At 46.4% G+C, this 24,928-nt stretch overlaps 2 protein-coding genes across 2 annotated transcripts in view; both read right to left on the bottom strand.

Annotated features, from left to right (window-relative positions):
* tnk2a (tyrosine kinase, non-receptor, 2a) overlaps positions 1-5,341 on the bottom strand; it is a gene marked incomplete at both ends in the record, with an annotated part of 18,844 nt that extends 13,503 nt beyond the window's left edge. The window contains 5 exons of the mRNA XM_084442819.1: positions 1,723-1,872; positions 3,206-3,424; positions 3,634-3,704; positions 4,934-5,096; positions 5,228-5,341. Coding sequence (XP_084298945.1) covers positions 1,723-1,872; positions 3,206-3,424; positions 3,634-3,704; positions 4,934-5,096; positions 5,228-5,341 — 717 coding nt within the window. The remainder of the gene's footprint in view (positions 1-1,722; positions 1,873-3,205; positions 3,425-3,633; positions 3,705-4,933; positions 5,097-5,227) is intronic.
* A 4,923-nt stretch (positions 5,342-10,264) lies between these two features.
* LOC311313232 (transferrin receptor protein 1-like) lies at positions 10,265-21,463 on the bottom strand. The gene is made up of 19 exons (XM_084443330.1): positions 21,404-21,463; positions 19,066-19,117; positions 18,718-18,949; positions 18,350-18,563; positions 18,096-18,233; positions 17,825-17,912; positions 17,586-17,708; positions 17,283-17,378; positions 17,006-17,145; positions 16,633-16,805; positions 16,292-16,411; positions 15,616-15,701; positions 15,468-15,531; positions 15,279-15,346; positions 14,844-14,923; positions 14,656-14,746; positions 13,889-14,113; positions 12,703-12,852; positions 10,265-12,516 (listed from the first exon to the last, which is right to left on the bottom strand). Exons 2-19 carry the CDS (start codon positions 19,108-19,110, stop codon positions 12,301-12,303), a joined length of 2,349 nt encoding a protein of 782 aa, XP_084299456.1. The 5' UTR covers positions 19,111-19,117; positions 21,404-21,463; the 3' UTR covers positions 10,265-12,300.
* Between the last annotated feature and the right edge of the window lie 3,465 nt (positions 21,464-24,928).

Here is a 24,928-nt window from a genome sequence, read left to right on the forward strand (position 1 = left end):
TTTGCAGTATCAATGCATTCATTTTTTTGCCTATAGGCCAGCCTACACCAGGCTGAACACATTCAAATGTAGCCTACAATTCGTTTGGCTATTTTTTTTGCACAATAGGCCTATTATTTCGATTTATTTTTATTTGCACTGTTTATATACATTATTCGTGATTCATCAATGGAAAGCATGATTGAAAATATTGCTTGTGTTTCCTCCCTCACAGAAAAAGACTGTCTCATTCTCTCTGTCTCTCAGAGCGGGTCTCCTGCCGCGCGTGGCTATGTTGCGCAATACCTGCTTTGTGTTGCGCAATACCTGCTCCGAGAGCGAGTGAGACAGATATCTCTTCTGATATTTAGGAATAGCGGAATTAATAATGATTAAGTTGAGTCTTACAAGCCTAACATTTGGTAACGAACTATAGCAATACATGTGCTTCATTGTTTTTGATTTAGGTGATTGTCATAATTTTGCACATAATTATAACACATACATTATGCTACAAATATAAATATAAATCACCCGCCTGCGACATCTGCTGACAGAAAAGAGCACTGCAGTCTAGACAGAAGGCCGAAATGTAAACATGTGATAAAAACGCTGATATCTAGGAAAAGTAATGAAAGGAGGGTCCTTGAATTTGATCGAGTGCAAACAATTATCATTTTGATTCACTTGTGTTCAAATTACCACCACTTGGTGCTTCTAGTGCCCGCAGTTAACACGTAAAGGCGTGTGCACGCGTGTTCTATGTTTTAAACGTTGGCACGGCACTTTTGACACGTCACTCCTAATATGTGCATCAAATACCTGACACCTAACACTACACCTTATAGTTTGATCAAACGAATAAGCGTGCGTATAGACACACGTTTGTGTGGTTTGCTAATATTATAGTGTGACGTGTGGAACGTGCCATGCCAACGTACGCAACAGATGTTTAAACGCCCGCACCGGTTAAGGCTGGCATGCCATGGTTTGACTCCTAAAACTGAAGCACATCTAGCATAATATTTTACAATGAAAAGCAAGGTCAATTTATAGGCTACACAGGACGCATAATTAGCTGGGATTGATAATCATTAGGCTATGGAGCCCATCCTAGTTGATTGTAGGCTAATTAGTGTAGCCTACACTCACAATCCCTTTTGCGCCATAGCCTACTGTATGTCAAAATACAAAAAACATTCTTATACTATTATAGCCTACGTGTTTTGCTGCTGATCCTCAGCACCCCTATGCTACAGCTAGTTGATGATGCGCGCTCTTATTTGAAAATGTAGCGATAGTGGAGATAAAACGACACATATCTAGGAAAAGTTATGCAAGGAGGGTCCTGGAATTTGATTGAGTGCAAATAAATATTCTTAATTTTTATTCAATATGGACAAATGAGCCCCGCTCGCAGCTTCTAGTGCTCGCTGACTTAACACGAGCTTGCAAACGTTACATGCATGTGCGCAAAAATGAGACGGCACTTTTGACACGTCACCCTCTGAGAATGCGAGCGACTCGTAACGCGTGCGTATATGCACGCCTATTAATCAGCTCGCCAAAGTACCTTTATACACGCAATGCAGGCGACGAAAGCACTGAGTGTTTGTTACGCTGGCACGAATCACACCCCATAGTGTGTGTGCATGCGTGTGTGTGCATGCGTGTGTGTGTGTGAGTGTGTGTGTGTGCATGTGTGTGTGTGGAGGTGTGTGTGTGAATGTGTGTATGTCTCACCATCTTCATGGGCTGTGTGAGCACCACCCCATAGAGGCGGATGAGGTTCTGATGGTGGAGCGAGTGCATGGCGTTCACCTCCCTGATGAAGTCATCCAGCCCCTCGGAGTCCAGCACCCCCCCCTTCAGGCACTTCACCGCCACCGACAGCTAGGCAGACAGAGAGGGGGAGAGAGAGAGGGAGGGGAGGGAGAGAGAGGGGAGAGAGAGGGGGAGGGGGGGAGAGAAAGAATGAATGGATCTGTGTGAGTCTGAGAGGAGTGCAGGCTAACAGAGTGGACTAACTCAATAACAGTGTGGACTGGGGGGCAGACAATCTGCACATTGTCAAGACGTTCCCTCAGTCCGGCCTCTTCCTCTTCTGACCCTCCCTCCTCTCTCTCCCTCTCTCTCTCCCTCCCTCCTCTCTCTCCCTCTCTCTTTCTCTCTCCCTCCCTCCCTCCCTCCCTCCCTCCTCCCTCCCTCCTCTCTCTCCCTCTCTCTCTCCCTCCCTCCCTCCCTCCCTCCCTCCTCTCTCTCCCTCCCTCCCTCCCTCCCTCCCTCCTCTCTCTCTCTCTCACACTCACACTCACTTACACATCACACTCTGCATACTTACTGTATGTACACTGACTGCACTGCTTTTCTATATTGCTCTCCTTTCTTAGCTTATCCTTCTCTTTTTTGCACTAGCATGTTGCACTCGCCCTTTGCGCCTCCTGTCTTTGTGCTGTCCTGTCTTTGCACTGTCCTCTTTGCGCTGTCATGTCTTTGCGCTGTCCTGTCTTTGCACTGTCCTCTTTGCGCTGTCCTGTCTTTGCACTGTCCTGTCTTTGCGCTGTCCTGTCTTTGCGCTGTCCTGTCTTTGCGCTGTCCTGTCTTTGCGCTGTCCTGTCTTGTCCTGCATCCTGCCCAACGTTGTCTCAATCTTATGCACCACGACCGAAAACACATTTCTAGTACATTGAAAAACTGCATGGCAGTAAACGATTCTGAGTCTCTCTCTCCCTCCTCTCTCTCTCCCTCCCTCTCCCTTGCCTCTCTCTCTCCCTCCTCTCTCCCCACCCCCTCTCTCTCTCCTTCTCCTCTCTCTCCCTCCTCTCTCACCCTCTCTCTCTCTCCCTGTCTCCCTTCCTCCCTCTCTCTCTCTCTCCCTCCCTCTCTCTCTCTCTCTCTCTCCCTCCCTCTCCCCCCCTCTCTCTCCCTCCTCTCTCCCCTCTCTCTCTCTCTCCCTCCTCTCCCCCCCCCTCTCTCTCTCTTTCTCCCCCCTCTCTCTATCTCCCTCCTCTCTCCCCCCCTCTCTCTATCTCCCTCCTCTCTCCCCCCTCTCTCTCTCCCTCCCTCTCTCTCCCCCCCCCTCTCTTTCTCTCTCCCCCCTCTCTTTCTCTCTCTCTCTCCCCCCCCCCTCTCTCTCTCTCTGTCTCACCACTCTTCCGTTGGTGTCCGGTCCACTCTCTCTCTCTCTCTCACCCCCCCCCCCCCCCTCTCTCTCTCTCTCTCTCACCACTCTTCCGTTGGGTCCGGTCCACTCTCCTCTCTTCACCACTCCGAATGTCCCGTCTCCCAGGCGCTCGAAGATCTGGAGCTCCGCCTCCCTGATCAGACAGGTCAGGGTCGCCCCCGGCGACGACGCGTCTGTGGGCAGGGCCAGGGAGGACAGCGCCCCCTGGGGGAGGAGCTGGGGCTGGTGCGGGTCGGCGTCAGGCCGTTTCCCCGGAAACACCTGCTGGCCCAGACAGAGAGACTACAGCTGAGAGTGATTCCACCTGAGACCCGTGCACAGAGAGAGATGGAGCGTGCAGAGGTGTGTGTGTGTGTGTGTGCACGTGTATGTGCGTGCGTGTTTGTGTGTGTGCACGTGTGTGTGCGCGCGTGTGTGTGCACGTGTGTGTGCGTGCATGCGTGTGTGTGTGTGTGTGAAATGTGCTGTACCTTGCTCATCCAGGACTTGCGTTTATAGAGGGCTCTTCTCCTTTTGACTGCCTCCCACAACCTTCTCTGGCCTGGGACGGACACACACACACACACACACACACACACACACACACACAAACACACTCATCAGGAATGTGCACAGATAGACAGACACGAGGTGGTGCTAGAGCACCTGCCCTTTGCCCTCTAGACAAGGCAAGTGCCCTTTTGAAAGTTAATGTTTTATTTTTTTACAGTGTAGGCCTACTGTATGTGGCCCATGGTGACATCGATCAATTCTCGATTAAAAGCGTGTAATAATAATGCCCCAAAATGCGTTGTAATTTTGCCAGCCCCCCCCGCACACACACGTGTGCCCGCGGCACACCCGTGCCCCTCTCCTCCCTCTCTTCCTTGTCAACGGTAAACGCGAAAAGCGGACACAAAAGGAGGCGCGCTACTCCTCCACTGCCCTTTCCCCATCCAGAGTGCCCGAGTGATGACAGCTAACCAGCCAGGTAACACATAAACGAAACAAGTGTATTGTTTGCCCCCTAAGCCTCAGTTGCCAAACTATAGCTTGCATTTATTTGTCTCTGTTGTGAAGTAAGTCTCATACAGCGCCAAACAGCTGAGCCTAAATTAGCCGACTGCCCACCTGCTTAAAGTCGTACAGAAATGAAAAAAGCATTCTGTCCCATTTTGGTTCACATAATTGGTCATAGTGTTCACCTATTCAACGATGTATGCCCAAAAAATCACAAAATTCTACTTTTATTGTAATCTTATATCAAAGGATATAATTTCTTACTTCCTGGAAAACGGTAGGTCACGTGCAATTACGACAACAGGTAGGCTACCTTAGATTTTAGGCCAATAATCTCACGACATCCACCAGTCAATCAACGCTATCCTTCTATCGAATCTGTCTAAAGTTCTTAAAACTAGCCTCACATCACCAGTCATAATCAATTAATGGATTTAACGTAACGATGACCACCACACGACCAATGTTGTATTTGTAGTAATCTTAACCCCCCCCCCGTGAACATCTCGCCGTGCAAGGTGCCCTCACTGAGCACCTGCCCCCCAAAATGTCTGTGCACGCCACTGACACTCATACACACACAAACACACACACAAACACACACACACACACACACACACACACAAACACACATACACAGATACACCCACTCACACACACACACACACACACACACACACAGTTCCTTTAAAACACAGATAACCACCCAGGAGCGACTGAGATAGTTAAATGTGTGGATGGGCGGTTGGAAGGGGCGAAGCGCAGCCCCACCTGGGCGTCCCATGCCGATCTTCTCCAGGTCCTCGTTCTTCACGTAGTCGAAGTGTGAGAGCCGCGTCACGTTGAGTTGGTCGCGGATGCGCAGGAAGTACTGCTGCAGCTGCACGTCGGTCAGCAACTCCACCAGCCAGTCAGTTCCCTCGTCACACTGCATCTGCACACACACACACACGCACACACACGCGCACAGACGCACACACACAATCGCTAAACAGAAATATCACTCAGAACCACCGTCCCTCTGTATAGACTAGGCACAGCACGGCACACGACCCAAATGTTTACCATCTGTCCTCTCCTTCCCCCTCTCTCTCCGCTCTCTCTCTCTCTCTCCTCGTCCTCCTCCTCCTCCTCGTCTCTGGCGTAGGGGATGCGCTGGTACTCAGAGCCCTCTCCCATGTCTGCTCCCCGGGGGTCTCCTTCCGCCAGTCTCTAGTGGGGGGCACACGGAGGCGTTTGCTCTCTCTCTCTCTCTCTATTCCTCTGCTACTCTCTCTCTCTCTCTCTCTCTCTCTCTGCTGCTCTCTCTATCTGTTTCTCTGCTCTCTCTCTCTCTGTTTCTCTGCTGCTCTCTCTCTCTGTTTCTCTGCTGCTCTCTCTCTGTTTCTCTGCTCTCTCCCTCTGTTTCTCCGCTGCTCTCTCTCTTTCTGTTTCTCTGCTGCTCTCTCTCTCCGTTTCTTCGCTGCTCTCTCTCTCTCTGTTTCTCTGCTCTCTCTCTCTGTTTCTCTGCTCTCTCTCTCTCTGTTTCTCTGCTGCTCTCTCTGTTTCTCTGCTCTCTCTCTGTGTTCCTCTGCTCTCTCTCTCTGTTTCTCTGCTATCTCTCTCTGCTCATCTCTACATCTGCTCTCTCCTCTACTTCAAGTCTAGTTTGTTAATCTCCCCTCTGCCTCGCGACCTTCTCTGCTCGATCGATACACACACACACACACACACACACACACACACACACACAGTATACACACACACACACACATACTCAGAACCAGATATTTGACACCACACACTCCCCACTCTTGCACCACCCTTGCCTATGAGCCAGGCTATGTAAAAATACCTCTCTCTCCCTCTCTCTCCACCATCTCTCCTTCTCCCCTCTCTCTCTTTCTCTCTCCCCTCCTCCATCTGCTGACTCACCACTCTGTACAACACAGGACGCCCTCCATACCTCCCCAGTTCTCTCCATACCTCCTCATCTCTCGCTCCTAATACTCTGTGACTCTCAGCAGGCCACTCCTACACTCGCTGTTTAATTATTCAACATCTCCCAAAGAGAGAGAGAGAGAGGGAGAGAGAAAGAGAGAGAGGTGAGAGAGAGGAAAGAGAGAGAGAGAAAGAGAAAGAGAGAGAGGAGAGAGAGAGAGAAAGAGTGAGAGGTGAGAGAGAGAGAGAGAGAGAGAAAGAGTGAGAGGGAGAGTGAGAGAGAGCAATAACCAGATGGATGGAGAGACAGAGGGATGCGAACAGATAGACGGGCAGAGACACTGCACTGACACACACACACCGAGTAACCATGGCAACCATGCAGCGAGCCGTTTCCACTGGCAACATTGGGCGGGGACACTGTCCTATGATGGCAGGGATGATGTGTGTCCGTGTGTGTGTGTAGGTGGGAGGGTATGCAGTGCTTTCTTCTTTTCTTGTCTGATTGATAAAAAGATCCAAATAGAGCCTACCGTATATTCACCGGCATAATGTGTGTGTGTGTGTGTGTGTGTGTGTACCAGTGTACTTTACTGTCCAAGCAGCATCACTTGAGTCATCTCACACAGCGCTCTGTGTCCTTCACACTGAGGAATCATCAGATATAGATATACTGCACCCACTAGTGGTCAGGGGGTTCTAAAGGGGTTCTTCAGTTTTCCTTGCAGGGGAACCCTAATTAGAACACTTAAGAACCTTTTCTGGTTCCATTTATTGGTGAACCTGGATCCCTAAAGGGTTTTAAATGTTTTTTTTTTCAGATAGTTCCCAACAAAGAACGACAAGGAACCTGAACTGGCTTAGTAAGCAGCGTTTACCCCCCGAGAGAGTTGGGCGATCAGTGTGTGAGTGGCTGAGCTGTGTTTTCTGTGGGAGGAGGAGGCCGTGGCTGTCTGGCTAACTGTGGTCTTACTGTGGTCTTACTGTGGTCTTACTGTGATGGTCCGGCCAGGGATTAGAGTTGCGGTCAAGGGGGTAGCTATAGGGTCACTGGTGGTCACCTATAGTCACCATGACATCCTGGCGGGACAGAAAGAGAGAGGGGGGGAGAGAGAGAGAGGAGAGATAAGAGAGAGAGAGAGAGAGAGAGAGAGGGAGTGAGAGAGTGAGAGAGAGAGAGAGAGAGAGAGAGAGAGAGAGAGAGAGAGAGAGAGGGAGAAAGAGAAAAATAAAAATGTCTTTATTAACCTAAAGAAGAAAGCATAGTACGAAATCTAGGCGCATGCCCCAACGCCCCCCCCCCCCCCCCCGGACACACACATGGCACTTAATTAAACCTAAGCAGATTACTTCTTCTATAGCTGTCTTTGCAGCACGTCAACACAGCACTCCACCATCTCAATATATACTTTTGTTGCATGCAATGACCGAACGTGAAATCGCCAATTGAAGACATCTCTGCCCCACAATCCTGTTGCATACCGTTAACGTCTTTAGATACACAGTAATAACGGAATAGAGAAACAATCATACCATCGTTAGAGCCTTAATGGGAAGAGAGCCCGTCCCGTCTGAGTTCCTGTCCACGCGTTTTTACCAGCTACGGTAATTTCAGCCACATGTCTTTAGGTAATGGCAGCTCAATAGAATTAACCTAGTCTGTCCGTTATTTCTCACTATTCTCTCCGCTAATTCCGGGGCGCTTCCCTGCGCGTGCTGCTGGCTTTACTGGCGTCACTACCTCACCGTGCGTAGCTTTTCCTTAAAGCGCACGCATGAGCGGAGCGCACTGAGATATAAATAGCCTACACTACTGATTTTAATGTATACTGGTGCTTTCTTTGGACTGTCTATTGTTTCTTATGTTCATATTAATCACAAGGCCTAGGCTACTCCACATCATCCGTCCGACATATTTGAGCGGAGCAGAAATAGCCTACAACAGATACTACAAGCCCAGCAGAGCCCCAACTACCTCAATACAAAATATAGCCATTGTATGAAATACAATTAATTAGGCTAATCAATCGGACAAAATCTGACTTACTACTTGAGGACTAATGATTTTCAATAGGGTGTTCCATCTCCACTGCGCATTTTCTATACATCAACTCAGCACTTGAACGCTGCCTGACTACAGGTCACACGGCGCCCTCATGCGCCCATCCACAGTCATTACATATACATGGGAGTGTGCTAAGCCAAAGGTTTTTTTATTAAAGATCTGTTTATTTGCAGAACCGGATCATTATTCACCAAGTCACTGAGTTTAGAGACAGTGTATGACTCAGGCTGGGCCGAGGGAGAGGAAGGGATCACAGGACTAAGCTGCTATTCACCAGACATCTTTCTTAGCAACACAAACTGCACACAGAATGACACAACCCCAGCAAGAAATCTTACTTCATACTGCACCTGTAAATCAGAACTGCAGCAGTAGTGGAAGTGTAGACTATTCGGCCTGGGCAGTAATAATGTTTAGTATTGATTTCTTGAATTAAAATGTCTTGCTCTCGATTACAAACTGTGCTCTTGAATTAATATTATTAATTATTATTATTCATTCATAATAAATTAATATAGTACAGGTTTGACAGGTGTAAGTCATGTGGTTTTTGATCTGGACCTGGTCTAATGTGGTCTAAATGGAGAAAAAAGAGTGAAATCGCCCTTTTTTGGGCTTTCACAAATAGGACAATGTTTTCACAAATCTAAAGCTGCATCATAATGAGCCCCTGATGTCTACTTGATAATATAGTACAGGTTTGACAGGTGTCAGCCATGTGGTTTTTGATCTGGACCTGGTCTAATGTGGTCTAAATCGAGAAAAAAGAGTGAAATCGCCCTTTTTTTGGCTTTCACAAATAGCATAAAGGTTTCACAAATCTGAAACTGCATTATCATGAGCCCCTGATGTCTACTTGATAATCTAGCACAGGTTTGACAGGTGTCAGCCATGTGGTTTTTGATCTGCACCTGGTCTAATGTGGTCTAAATGGAGAAAAAACTGTGTATTCGCCCTTTTTCTTGCTTTCACAAATAGGACAAAGGTTTCACAAATCTGAAACTACATTATAATGAGCCCCTGATATCTACTTGCTAATCTAGCACAGGTTTGACAGGTGTAAGTCATGTGGTTTTTGACCTGGACCTGGTCTAATGTGGTCTAAATGGAGAAAAAAGAGTGAAATCGCCCTTTTTCTTGCTTTCACAAATAGGACAACGTTTTCACAAATCTGAAACTGCATTAGAATGAGCCCCTGATGTCTACTTGATAATCTAGCACAGGTTTGACAGGTGTCAGTCATGTGGTTTTTGATCTGGACCTGGTCTAATGTGGTCTAAATCGAGAAAAAAGAGTGAAATCACCCTTGTTTGGGCTTTCACAAATAGGACAACGTTTTCACAAATCTGAACCTGCATCATAACGAGCCCCTGATGTCTACTTGATAATATAGTACAGGTTTGACAGGTGTCAGTCATGTGGTTTTTAATCTCGACCTGGTCTAATGTGGTCTAAATCATGAAAAAAGAGTGAAATCGCCCTTTTTTTGGCTTTCACAAATAGCATAAAGGTTTCACAAATCTGAAACTGCATTAGAATGAGCCCCTGATGTCTACTTGATAATCTAGCACAGGTTTGACAGGTGTAAGTCATGTGGTTTTTGATCTGGACCTGGTCTAATGTGGTCTAAATTGAGAAAAAAATGGTGAAATCGCCCTTTTTCTGGCTTTCACAAATAGGATAAAGGTTTCACAAATCTGAAACTGCATTATGAGCCCCTGATGTCTACTTGATAATATAGTACAGGTTTTACCGGTGTAATTCATGTGGTTTTTGATCTAGACACGATCTAATATGGCGTCATGGTATTTTTAAGGTGGACTGGAAAATTCCCATTGGTAAACTGCGAGTCATTAGCCAACTTCATCGTGCCGCGAATCGGACCAGAAATTCGGCCTCGTGTTCGACCGTGAATGTCAAACGAATATCGCGAATATCAAACGTCATGCTATCTTTACTGCGGTCATTTACACGGAGTACAGTACTTGAACGTTGCCTGACTACAAGTCACACGGCGCCCTCTTGCGCCCATCTACAGTAACTACACATACAAGGGAGTGCGCAAAGCCAGTTTTTTTTTATTGCAGAACAGGATCATTTCAACAAGGTCCCAATCACCAATATTAAAGGAAACGTACTAGAATGTGATTTAGTCAAACAGATAAACAAATTTGAGTACTCCATCAAAAAATTATCTGATTGAATATGAATCACATTGTGCTTTGAGTCATGCAACATTTGTAGAAGAATAGCTGAAGACCGAGTTTTGAGACAGTGTATGACTCAGGCTGGGCCGAGGGAGAGGAAGGGATCACAGGACTAAGCTGCTCTTCACCAGACATCTTTCTCAACAACACAAACTGCACACAGTACCTTCTGAATGACTACCAAGACTACATAGCAAGCACAGCAACATGCAATGGGCAGAACTATGACCATGTATGACAAGAGTAGCTCCAAGTGATCAAGTTTAACATACAGTATAACAGTAGTTTTGACATGATGTAATCTGTACTAGTCTATTCAGTACAAGTTACTGATGAAAGGGAGACTGTACTTGTACCGTGAAATTACAGCTGATGCCACCTTTATTTTGCTCCGGTGTCTGAAGGCATTTAATCACAGATTGTGAATGAACCTTTCTTGTTCACTTTGAAGTTGAAATTAATGAAATTAGAAAGACAACAGATCATGAAATACAGGCCGCAGCAGCATGTAAGGCTAACAGAACACCAGCAAAAAACAATCACCACACACACTAGCGTGTGTTGTGACAAGAATGCAAAATAAATATATATACGACTCTGGGAAACACTGTTCCCGATAAGATATAACTCCACCTTTCAGTGAAATATGAGACACACTGGTCCCGATAAGTTATTACTCCACCCTTCAGTGAAATATGGGAGACACTGCCCCCGATACATTCACACACACATTCACTGGCAGGAAAAAACTACCTTCAACACTTGACATTATGGAAGTCACTGCTCCCGATAATGTTTTTAAATATGGAAGACACTGCTCCCGATAATGATTTTAATTATGGAAGACACTGCTCCCGATAATGATTTTAATTATGGAAGACAATGCTCCCGATAACGCTCAAACATAAGCTGCTCCAAATAAGACGGCAACAGAAAAGGCTCTCACTAATATTCAATTCAACCAAAATGAATCAGCTTGTATTTTCTCAGCTAAATAAGATTTTTAGAGATGTTTTTTGTAGCTAGTCAAAGTAGCTTGTAGCTAGCTTACCCCAATCACGTTCTCATCTGAAACATATTTCCATGTGAAGAAAAAATAGGGAGTGCTGCCCTGGGTCAGGAACAGTGGCCTAATATTGGGATTGTTGAAGTAAAATCCATGTATTTATTACATGTTTTCTTTTAAATGTTATGTTATCTTTAGCCAATCGGCCATTCATTTAAGAGCATTAATTTAATTCAGTCTAGTGCATTGCAACAACATTCCAGCCATGTTGATCTCTGGCCTGACCTCAGAAGTTGGCTTTTTTCTTCTCTCAGATGGTCTGAGGATTCTCCTCCTACACACTCACAGCCTCGTCCAGTGGAGGGTTGGGCCTAGAGTCTGCCCCTGGGGGTGGGGCCAGGTGACCCCTCCACTGGACCAAGGTCAGCAGCAATAAAGGAGTATTTCTGTAGCAGATGCTGCTGTAGTATCAGACAGTATAACTGTCATAATTATGGAAGGCACTGCTCCCGATAATAACTTTATCAAAAAACAAACAAAGTACATTTATAGTGAACACTGCCACTGATAAATAAATATAACAATAAATAAACTCAGTGGAGAGGACTTGGAGGTCATTGCTATGGTAACAGTCAAGGCTTTTTGTTGGTGGGTTGGTTGGAGGCGGGGCTTAGTTGCTAGGGAGAGGTGAAGAGGGACCAGACGGTGTCATACATTTCAGGAAGTGCCAAATATGGTCTATATACCAGCTATAACTTCCTGGTTTGTTTGATGACATCACCTCAATCTAGTTCTTCTTCATCTCCTCCTAGGTTTTACAGAGAACGAGGTAGGAGAGAGAGGCGGGGAGAGGTGGAACTCTCTCTCTGGTACTAGGCTTCCCCTTTGATCAGCAGCTTGTTCTTCCAGTAAGTGCTGCTATTGGAATCGCACACACGTTTCAGATCTGGTTGTCCAGGTCCCAGATGTTCCCGACCAGGCTGTTGGCACAGGCCTGCAGGGTCCAGGTGGCGAGTGCCAGCTGGGTGTGGAGCTGGTCCCCATCGCTGTTCACCTCCACCAGAGCGGCCAGGGTGTGGGCGCCGCGCCCGAACAGCAGGTGGCGGAAGGGAGTCTCAGTGGGGGAGACGTACGGAGAGAGGAGGCTGTGCTCAACCTGGGGGGGGGAGGGGGGGGACACAGAGAAAGAGGGATGGGTGAGAGAGAGAGAGAGAGAGAGAGAGAGAGAGAGAAAAGGATCAGTTACTGTGTGTTCAAATCTTTATCTTCATAGTGACACTGTAGAGGATATTTGTGCGATATCAGAGTGAGCGAGAGACAGAGACAGAGAGGTGTGTCTCACCCCCATGATTCTGTCGTTCAGAAGGCGGCAGGTCTCCTGGTCTCTGAGGTCGGAGTTGATGATGGCAGACTTGAGGTCAGCGATGGCTCTGGTGTACGAGCCGACGGCCATGTTCAGCCAGCGGGCGGACAGCCCCTTAGAATCCCCCGCCTACAGAGGAACATCCAACACAACCGTTACACAACCGTTACTGCCGTAGCACTCACGACCATAACACAACTGTTACTGCCGTAGCACTCACGACCATAACACAACCGCTACTGCCGTAGCACTCACGACCATAACACAACCGCTACTGCCGTAGCACTCACGACCATAACACAACCGCTACTGCCGTAGCACTCATGACCATGACACAACCGTTACACAACTGTTACTACCGTAGCACTCACGACCATGACACAACCGTTACACAACTGTTACTGCCATAGCAGTCACAACCATAACACAACCGTTACACAACTGTTACTGCCATAGCAGTCACAACCATAACACAACCGTTACACAACTGTTACTGCCATAGCAGTCACGACCATAACACAACCGTTACTACCGTAGCAGTCATGACCATAACACAACCATTGCACAAGCGTTACTACCATAGCAGTCACGACCATAACAACCATTGCACAACTGCTACTACCATAGCAGTCACGACCATGACACAACCGTTACACAACTGTTACTACCGTAGCAGTCACGTGACACATGACACACCACAGCATTAACACAGCTCCACAAGGGTGCCAGCTAGCCCAGCGGTTAGAGCCTCCGACCAGCGAAGGGTCCCTGCCAAAATGTGATTTCCCATAAATAGCTGCCTACCGTTGTGTCCTTGAGCAAGGCACTTAACCCTGAGAGTTGCTCATAATTTTAAGCGTGCTAAATGACTAAAATGTACCACGTTGCAGAGAACCAGATCCATATGCATGGTGTTCTGCACTCTTACTTGGTCAGTGTTCAAAATAAAGCAACAAATAAAAAATGGACCCATGTGAACGACACATTCCTGCACAAACACACACATCAAAAATGTACACAATGGCAATGCAAACGGCACGCATTCCAGCACAAACACACACACACACATAATAAAAATGCACACAACGACAAAGCAAACAAACCCCCCCCGCCGCCCCCCCCCCCCCCCCCACACACACACACACAATCACAAACACCGCGTCACCTGTGAGAGTGTCCAGAGGTGCAGGTTGACCTGATGCACTGATTGGCTGAGGGCTAACTTGTAGCCAGACACATCGAGAGCCAGCAGGTGGTCTCGCACCAACCGGAGAGCCATCTGCCCCGCGAGTTGCCCCGCCCCGGTCGCTAGGGCGCTGATGTGATGGCCGGTAGCGGTACCAAGGTGATCTTTGTTGTCCAGGGAGGTGCCGTAGTAAGGGTACTCCTCCTATCACACACACAAGGGAAAAAGTAGCTCTATTAGACAAACTTATATCAACAGACTGTATCTGGGTATGTAGGCCTAAAAACATATGGTGTTTACAAGGTGTTTTGTGTGTATGTGTGCGTTTGTTGTAGGGGTGGGTCCAATTAATCGATTAATAATTAATGGCGGTCAAAGTTGATTTTTGGTCACAATCGATTTTGGTCAAATTGTGGTCATGTGTTTTTCATTTAAACACACGTCTTTTAAAAAATATATTTAAATTGAACTGAACTAATGTCGTGGATCATCCGTTGTGTAGCGCTATATTGATTGGAATGGGGGCTAAACTACAATCAATGGAATTGTGGTGTTTTACTTTTTTTTCCATTCAAATAAACATTTCTTTTAAAATGTTGCAATCAAATCTTTTGAATGTCGGCCAAAAAAACAATTGATTAATCGTTAATTCCACCCACTGATTAATCAACTATGAAAAATGTCAGTTGGGCACATCCCTAGTTTGTTGTGTGTGTGTGTGTGTGTGTGTGAGAGAGGGGACTCACCCCCTCAGACATGAAGCTGAAGGAGAGGGAGGGGATTCCGGAGAAGGCCAGGAACGGGTAGGCGGGGTCTCCTAACTGCATCGGCTTCAGCCTGAGGGACAATGCGCAGGTCAAAAGGCGGACTGTACCTTTAACTGGACTAGGCCTTTTAATGGACATATTGTCTGCATTCATCATTGTGTACTCACACTGTCCCCTGCAGGTCACCTCCTGCCACCTGATCATAAAGGCTCTTCTCTGATGAGCCGAAACCAATGGGGCTCCTCACCTAGACATTACAAACCAGATTATCCCCTACACAACCCAGATCATCATCCACACAGTTTATCATCCATCCACACAACCCAGATTATCATCCACAGTTTATCATCCATCATTTAACCCATATTATCATCCACACAAACCAGATTATCATCCACACAAAACAGATTACCATCCACACAACCTAGATGATAATACACATGCAGCCCAGATTATCATACAGACAGCCCAGATTAATATCCACACAACCCATGTGATCATACACACAACCCAGATTACCATCCACACAACCTAGATTATCATCCACATGAATCAGATTATCATATACACAAACTGAGGATTGGAATTTGGCTGGTGTGTACCCCCTTCATGGTTCTCTCCAGGAGGGTGTGCAGAAGTGGACTGGCCGAAGCTTTGAAAGTCCCATGGCCTGTGGATGACACACGTCTATTCAAAGAATGTGTGAATAAGTGTGTGTGTGTGTGAGTGTGTATGTGTGTGTGAGAGAGAGTACCTGCATGTGTGTGTGTGTGTGTGTGTACGGTATTCACCAGTGACAACTCCATCCAGGCTGATGTAGGTGAGAGCCTTTTTGTTAAGAGTGGAAAGGTAGCCCTGGAAATAAAGAGATGACAGATTACACACACACAGCCTTGAAAGACTGCACCATGCCAACACACACAAGGCTGTAGTTCCTACCTCCAGCCACTCGGTGGCGCCTACGCTACCGTACTCCCCAGCACTCCAACTGGCAAACACCAGGCTTCTCCTGGGCCTGAAGCCGTCTGCAGAGACACACAGGAGTCAAGGAATAAACTCTTTGTGTGTGTGTGTGTGTGTGTGTGTGTGTGTGCACCTTTAATGCTGCGTTCCAGTTGCCTGGGAATTTGAAGTTGTGGTTGAGGTCACTCCCGATTTGACCGCGTTCCAGAAACAAAAGGCGAAATCTTAACTTTAGCCTCATCTTTGTAGTTCTAGCCCAGTTAGCCATTGTTCACATTAACGCACTGTGCTATTTTGTGCATACGAACATCGTAGCAACATCGTCTACCGATAGAAGTTGGACAGTACTGTGTGTACGACTGATTTAAATGGCACACAAATGAGACAAAAGCGCTAATAAACAGTCTTATTACAGCTTTCAATTATTGTTGATGAGCAGAGCAGCCATCTTGATCCCCCCCCCCTTCCCCGAGTTAATCAGCGGAAATCACAGTTCGAGTGACGTTCTTGATAACGTTTTCATCGCTAGGAAAATCCCAGTTTCCGAGGCAACTGGTACGCAGCATGAGTCCGTGACTAAGAGGCTCTGTTCACAAATCACGCACTGTTTGAGGGTAACCAGCGTGTGAGTGAGTGTGTATGTGTGTGTTACCTTTCTCCACCATCTCAGACACAGCTCTGGCCAGCTCCATCAGTAGCGTGGTCCCCACGGTGGCCTTGGCATAGCCAGGACCCCAGGCATCTCTCTGAGCCCCCAGCACCACGTATCGATCTAGAACACACACACACACACACAAACACACACGCATGCATGCACACACACACACACACACACACACACACACGCACACAATGCACAGACACACAAAAACGCACGCACACAAAAACACAAAGCTCAGTTAATGCACTTTAGTTTGATAATATACTATAATCATATATATGATATGATAATTGTTTTCATGTGTAGCCAGGACTAACAGCGCTCCCACACACCTGGGTCCGTGAAGCCCTCGATGACCCCGAACACGTTATGGATCTCTTTGCTGACCAACACGTTGTGCACCTCCACTGTGGCGTTCTCGCTGTCGCTGGCCCCGCCCAGCCTGTAGGTCCTGCCCTTCAGCGCGCCCTTGAAGCTGGTAGGCACCTCAGGTCCTCCCATCTTCCTGGAGAGAGAGAATGAGAGAGAAAAAGAGAGAGAGAGAGAATGAGAGAGAAAAAGAGAGTGAGTAAGGAGTGTGAGCAATCATGCATGCCTGTATTGTGTGAGTGTGTGTGAGTGTGTGAGTGTGTGTGTGTGTGTGTGTGTGTGTGTGTGTGTGTGTGTGTGTGTGTGTGTGTGTGTGTGTGTGTGTGTTGCGCTCACATCAGGATCTTGTCTGCGGTCTTGGCGGTGATGGTCTGGGCCAGTATGGAGGGAAGGCCGGAGGACTGGGTGGGGAGGAACAGTGTGTGGTTGAAGGAGGGGAACCCAGGGGTGTAGGGGTCCCCCGTCCCCAGGTGGACCTGCACAGAACACACACAGAACACGCAGCTGGAACCTCAGTTCTCTGAAATAGCAGTTCTCACCAAACTGGTTTCTCTCTTTCTTCAGCGCTCGGTGGGAAGGTGGAAAATGGTACGTGTGTGTGTGTGTGACTCACGTGTCCATACAGCTCTGTGGTGTCCTGGTAGTTGTAGTCCTGAGGGTCAGGGTAGATTAGGACAGCAGAGGCTCCTAGCTGAGCAGCGTTGGCAACCTGACACAGGGACAGACAGCTCAGTAATGTCATCCAAATTATGATATTGATAAGACAACAGCATAGAGAGGGGGGGGCAGAGAGAGACAGAGAGAAAGACAGAGAGGGAGAGAGAAATAGCAGGAGAGAAGAGAGAGAGGGGGAGAGGAGAGAAAGAGAGATAGCAGGAGAGAAGAGAGAGAGAAAGAAAGAGAGACACAGACACACCTGCTGTGCAAAGCTGATGTTTCCAGCGCGGAGAAGCACTACGCGACCTTTCAGCTCCACATTTAGACTCTGCAGCTCCGACAGGTCCTCCTTGCGGCCATAGTTACCATACACTACCTTGCCCTACACACACACACACACACACACACACGCACGCACACACACACGTCAATTACCTGTTCCAACAAAGTATGTTGTGTAGTACAATACACACTGACTCTACCAGCTTGGTGACTCACCTGGACACTTCCTCTTCTGCTATAGGCCAGGTAACCTTTAGGCCGGCCCACCTCCTCAGAGCCAATCAGAACACGGTTTGGCCGCCCACTGTAAATGAGGGGATGGGGTTGGGAGGGAAATACACAACTCTAAATAGTACACCACTGTATCAGTATCACTGTGTGTGGGGGTGTTTATGTGAGAGAGAGAGAGAGAGAGAGAGAGAGAGAGAGAGAGAGAGAGAGAGAGAGAGAGAGCGTGTGTGTGTGTGTGAACCTGTGCGTAGTCTACCTGTCCTGAGTCTGCAGCTGTACATAGTGGGCGTCGGTCCAGGGTTTCATTTCCAGGCTTTTAAAGGCGTCAAACACTCGGCTTCCCAGCAGAAGGTCTCCATCACTCCCAGCTTCATGACTGGACAACTCAAAATCACTGTGAAGAGAGGTGTACATCACAGAACCATTGGGGAGGTGGAGGACCCTCCAAACAAAACAACAAGACAGTGATTGTGTATCTGTGTGTGTGTGTGTGTGTGTGTGTGTGTGTACCCCAGTCTCTTGTCGAAGGCCTCCGGGGTGAGTCTCTGCCTGAGCAGGTTTGTGATGTCACTCCAATCCAGTTCCACAACTTCCTCAACTTGCTCATCCCCACCTTCGTCCTGAATCGCTTCAGGCACGCCCACTTTTGGCCCGCCCACTTCCGTCTCACATATCATTGGAACCTGCCGTGGCGAACGATGACTCACATAGCCAATTAGGTAGCCTGAAACCGAGACAACAGGAACTGGTCAATAACATGGAGAGAAATATGACAAATGAAGGCCATTTATAGATTCACACAGACACAGAGAGAAAGAGAGAGAGAAAGAGAGAGGGACGCTGAATGACGGGGAGGGGAGAGGATGACTGCAGCGTACCGATGATGAAGAGCAGCAGGGCTCCGACGGCGAGGTAGCACAGCTTGCGGTAGTTCTCTTGGGCGAGGGGCCTGTATGATGGCGAGCCCTGCAATTCACTGTTCGATTCACTCTGCGTTGTCACAGAGGGGTCGTGTTCGTCTTCAAGGTCACTGGACAACTTGACCTCCACGTGGCCCCCTCCTTCCTCCTCTGGCGGCACAGGGAACCTGCTATAGGTGTCCCCGTTGAGCTGAGAGAGATGGATGGATGGATGGAGGGAGAGATGGTTATATACGAGTGTGACGGGACGACATGCATGCATGCACACACGGCATACTGTAGGCCTTCACACGCGCACACACTCACCATTTTGGAAAAAGCCGATCTCACGGGATCAATTATCACCGCCATTATAAATCTGGAAGAAAAAATATGCATAGAATGACCAACATCCGCCACCTGTCCCATGGTTCCTACTTCCCCGTATACAGTATATATTCTGTTTCACACCTGTGTTCGGAATCGTTCGCTCACTCTCTATGTAGTGTTCCCCATATAGTGAACTGCATAGGGAACGATCAAATGGTTTTCGGACTCTACATGGAACGTCAATGCGATATTCATGGACACAAGCAAGCAGTAAATGTATTTAGTACACAAAAGGTTAACAGTTCTGGTTCTATACTGCAGCACTACCAGTCCAACCTCCCTGACCCAATATAGCTAAAAGGATTGGCTCTGCCGTTTCTGGTCAATGTGAGAGGCTGTGTAGCATTTGGTTGGTTCTACATACTACAGAGGAAGAACAGCAAGGGTGAAAAGTAGGGATGCACCATCGGCAAATAAAATGACATTCACCGATGGTAGTGGCCGATGTTATGTCGCAACAATTATGGCTTTTTTTGTTGCAAAACGTAGCCTACCCAGCTGCAGATTCAGAGAAGATCTGTGACTTAATGCTGCAAATGCACGTGTAGTTTGCTTTCCACTTAAAGTGAAATAAAAATCTGCGTTTTGGAACCAAACACTTAATTTCTTTGTTTCCCTGGCACAAAAGGGGGAATACAAATAAAATAAAGTAAACATCGGCCATCGGCCGGATTGTTATTTTAAACATCGGCATCGGCCCAGAATTTTGCAATTGGTGCATCCCTAGTGAAAAGTAAGGGTGGAAAATGAAGCCAGGGATTTCTTTGCTTGGACCAAGGTGGAACTGTACTTCCTATAATAAAAGGTCTTGTTTGATACTCGGCCTAATCTAAGATCTACCTCTACCCCCCCCCCCCACACACACACACACACAATCACTCACTCACTCACTCAAACAGGTCATCTTAGGACACTACAGAATTTCAAGTTGGCACATATGTGCACATCGTGCACACTACCCAGCCATATGACAATGTCAAACATCCATGAAACGTAATGTAGTCACAACACTTGTACATCTGGTTTAATGTTGTACATTCAAATAATGTTTCCCCTTTCTGTTGATATACCCCTAGTCTGTGGATTAGCTAGGGGTTGTTTTGAACTAACCACTGGTAGTCAAAGCGTCAACATTTTAAAGTCGCAGTTTCCGCCCATTCAACGCAATCTGGAGTATTCAAACTAAACCTGGGTCAGAAGAGTTTTTTTCCACTTTTGGGGCTTGAAAACGCCAGAGTAGTACACCAGGCCTAAACATTAAAAGTTATGAGTTTTAAAACAAAACCATATTAGTGTAAACTTGGCCCCACTCACAGCACACTTAACCGTGGCCTTCCCCTCCCACACTCCACAAGACAGACAGACACAGACAGTATGGCATGTGGGAGGTCAGCTAGACACCATCTACCAACAAACCACAATAGTGTGGCTCAACTCAGTACCAGGAACAGCACTGACCATTTTAACCGCCATTTCCTTGTACAGGCAGGCCTAACAACAGTTCTAGTTACAGGCACAACCAGGAACTAAAAAATAAAATATATTATTTAGGTTATAAACCCAGTGTCTATATTTGTGATACATGAGCTATGCAGAGGTAATTTAGCCTAATAGTGTTTGTATTTGTTAAATTACAAAATGTGAACGCAGGGTGTCCATAAAAGCAAGGATTGTAGGCCTTATTCTGCAGCCCTCAGGAAGAACGTGGCAGATGAGTGAGGAGAGAGGTTGAGGGGAAGGGCAGGAAAATGATTCCATTAAAACACATGCGAGTCACAAAGGGAGAGACACTGACATCAAACAGGAGGTCAAATTACCGGTCACGTATGCACCTGTTGCCAGAGTGACTCATAGCTATGGAGGACGTTCAGGTTACTTAACGTGAGGGAATACACGAGGTGCTGTTATCGATATCGATAATGCACGACGCTGGCTCCTGAAACCAACCATTCAGATAACGAGCTAGCATCAACGATATTAGTATAACGTTAGCTGTTAGTTGACCAGGCAAATTATCCAACAACACGGTCACAGAGAAAATTAGCTAGTCCCTGTTAGCTTGCTAGCCATGGTTCTTCTCTGCAGTAATGTTAGCTAACGTTAGGTATAGCTAGCTAGCAAGCTAAGTTAGCCATCTCGCTAACTCAGCCTAGCAGCATGTCAACGCCCCAGAGACCGTAAACGGACGCAATAAATGCCATTTTTAGTAGGCTACAGCTGTTATCTTCAAAAAGATAGCTAGAGAGGTTCATAGCTCTCTCATATCTTATCTCACCTTCCCCGTTAATGCCCTTCGTCGCCCTGGCGCGGAGTGTTCTCTTCACCACTCCCCAGGTGACGGTGTAGTACCAGTATCCCGTAGTTCCGGGAGGCGACGGAATGATTTGCATTTACTTCTTCCTTGGGTTTATGGCGGATCGCAAACAGCTTAAAGGTGCATACCGCCACCTACTGTACAAGAGTGTGCATCATCATGTCATCATCCTAGTGCTTACAGACTACAGTCTGCCCCACAACCGTGTGTCACCCAAGAAAGTAAATAGAGCCTTCCTGCAGATTCCTACTGATTTGCATTTACCACGCCCCGAACTAAATTAATTGGTCGCTCCAACCGCGCGCCGCGTTCTACTGTATTTGTGTTTAATAGAAGTCGACACAGGGGCCTCATTTATCATTGAGGTACGCCTTCTTTTACACGGTCTTTTCCGCGATTTCAGGCGTACGCAGTTCCCCCCCCCCACAGCGCGATCTATCAAGCCAAAAGGGCGGATATTTAGTCGCCTTTCTACGCGCTTTTGTAGGACACCTCTCAACTTGTCGTACCGATTTACACGGGTTTCTACACCCTTTTTGAACACAGGGGGAACTGGCGACGCAGGTGGTGCGTCGGTGAATTACAATGTTTGATGGAGAGAATAAGAGCGAAAGTTTATGAACGCACAATCATGTAGGCTAATAGCCCAATTCAGCACAAACATATATCGCAATGCAAGATCGTGTCCTCTAACCGGCTCATTAATGGTCCGATATGGATTTGTTCCCCAAACTTAACCTATGCGCACACCTAATGCAGGCACTCCATCAAACGGCAATAATTGACCAATTAGATTATCATTAATATGTGATCATGTGGACCTGTTTGCTGTTTGGTAAGCATATAAATGACAGTCCTCCTGTGCGTAATGCGAGCCTAAATGAATCCGGCGCTACTCGGCCTACTGGCCGAGATAGAACTCCAAAGAGGTGACGGCAGAGGTGATATATGAGGCCCCAGAGCGTGTAAATTCAGGTGTAAAAGAGGGCGTACGACGAAAACGAGAAAAGGGCGAACTGCCGCGTACGACGAGAATATTTACACGCTTTTCGGATCTGTCAAACATGGCGTACACGCTGCTGCGCCGATTCCTCAACGAAAAATCCGACGGTGTCGTAGAAGACAGCGGACGTGCACGCGCCTCGTGTTCCGCCCTCGCCACGCCCAAATTCAACCATATATGGTCAAAACTATGACAGCGCACAACGTGGATACCCCGGAAGGAACCGACATAATATAGCGTGGAGAAAAAAAGGCAAGACAATTACGTTTATGGAAAAACGCGGAAAGAAGAGAAACTTTTCGGAGACGGAGGTGCATGTGCTTGTTGGTGAGGTCCACCCGAGGAAAGAAAATCATCTTCGGAAGGTAAGCTATTTGTACGAGCCTACATTTGTCTGATTGCTCCTACAGTTTAGGTAGCCTACTGTAGGCCTACGTTTCGTGCATCCTCTATTTGGCGTAGGCTACACGGACATGCTGTATTATGTGGCTGTGAGGAAAGCAAACATTCCACACATTCTGTGGTAGGCTATGATTGATTTAGGACCAAAAACAGGGAACGATAACACAGATGATCACTTCATAATGTTAGACCACATTAAACATTTTCCCCTCTTGGAAATTAAGACTCTCATCTAAATCACCCGGTAAATCACACTTAAGCATTTATTTGGCTGCCAACAGAAAAACATATAAATTGAATATGGCTACACAATGAAATGTTTAATGCATAATCAAGTTAACAGACAAACTCAAAGAAAATTAAAGCTGCTTCGCAGCGATGAGGCGGGGCCAGGCAATTTCCGACAAGTTTAGGAGCAATAAGCGAGAGAATAGAACAAGAAAGTTGACATTCCAATGTTCATTTTGTACATTCGTATCGTAAAACATTTGTAAAACATTTTGATGCGTTTCAAATTTTGATAATTCAACAATCTGGTCAATGAGTTTGTGAATTACAGTCTGAAGATCCAGTGTAGCAAGTTTGGTGTTAATTGATTGAAAAATGTGGGATGAGATATGTTTATTAATTTTTACAGGTTTTGTTGGCTTTTCTTCATAATTGAACATTAACTTCAGCAGCTGTGTACTCAGTCAGTTGCCAATCAATCGATTTAGTCATTGTAATCCTCGGCGGGGGTTGGGTAGGGTTGCCAACAGCGATGTCTCCAATTCGTGGAGCTTGCGTTGGATTGTGGGTAACGTAGTTTTCTCTGTATGAAGTGTTGGTTTCAGAGGACAGAATTAAACATATTTAAAAAAATTCAATTTCTGAGAAAAAATTCTGAAAAAAATCATACTACATCTTGGATATGTGGCTAATGTTGTCACTTTTTATGAGGATGATCAGACATTGATTTGGCGAGAATTAATAGGAACTATATACAGAACTGTTAACAGTTAAACTTTTTGATGTGCTGTGGGCTCCATTTTTCATATTTCAAAAATCTGTGAGGATCGTTTGGTAAGGACAGTCTGAAGATACAGTAGATCAATTTTGGTGTCAATTGAACTAAAAATGTGGGAGGAGATAGGTTTGATAGGTTTAACAGTTTATGAAGAAATCCGAGTGATGGACTTCAAAATTCCTGCAAGGTCAAAGCGTATGAAAGTTTTGTCTCACTTGGGCCTACATTCTCGTGGTGGTTTTACAGTGATAGCACCTATGGCTGATTTGTTATGATTTTTTTAAGTTTTAAACTTTAGACTGTTGCTGTAGCGCCACCTTCAGGTTTATTGACCTACAATGCAGGTTGAGGACTTTGGGTATAGTACTGGAGCTATGTGCAAATTTTGGTGATTTTTTGTCCACGGGAAGTTAGACTTCAGTGGAAGATGGAGAATAATAATAACTAGAAAATTGCATTTCCTGCAGAAAATGCGTGTGAATGCTGAGCAGCTGAACGGAATAGCAAAAGCATTGCTGAAAATGCATGAATATGAAAAATCTGAAATGTCAAATGCATCACACCTGAACGGCTGAAAATCCTGAAAGCTAAAAAGCCTGGAAGCTGAAAAACCTTGAAGCTCATTTGAACTGTGAAACTGGCAGAATTGGAAGCTGAAGTGCATTACATAAAGCAGCTAAGAACTTAAATACATTGCTACAAAAGCTGGAAGATACACTGTAATGATGGAATGTATAGCTAAAAAGATTGGAAGCTGAAGAACCTGGAAGCTTAGCTTAAATATGAAACTGGGAGAGTTGGAATCTGAAGTGCATTGCCTAAATATGCTAAAAGCTTAAATACATTGCTATAAAAGCTGGAGGATAAACGGTAATACTGTCAAAGCTGGAACATGGAATAAATGATGGAATATATTGCTAAAAAGCTTGTAGGCTGGAAAACCTGGAAGCTTAGCTGAAATGTGAAACTGGCAGAATTGGAACTGCATAACCTAAAGAAGCTAAGAACTTAAATACTTTTAACCTTTTCAACCTGAGTAGTTTAAGCCTTGAACTGAGCCTTTAGCTTGAAAGAT

The sequence above is a fragment of the Borostomias antarcticus genome (genome assembly GCF_949987555.1).
Source record: "Borostomias antarcticus genome assembly, chromosome: 9".
In the NCBI taxonomy this organism is placed as follows: Eukaryota; Metazoa; Chordata; class Actinopteri; order Stomiiformes; family Stomiidae; genus Borostomias; species Borostomias antarcticus.

Coding starts and splice junctions, on each gene's coding strand:
- LOC311313232 (XM_084443330.1), bottom strand. CDS start 19,110: ATGGCGGTGATAATTGATCCCGTGAGATCGGCTTTTTCCAAAATG. Junction 18,234..18,349: donor GCCTTCGACAAGAGACTGGG/GTACACACACAC, acceptor CTCTCTTCACAG/TGATTTTGAGTTGTCCAGTC. Junction 14,747..14,843: donor GGTGACCTGCAGGGGACAGT/GTGAGTACACAA, acceptor ATTGTCCCTCAG/GCTGAAGCCGATGCAGTTAG.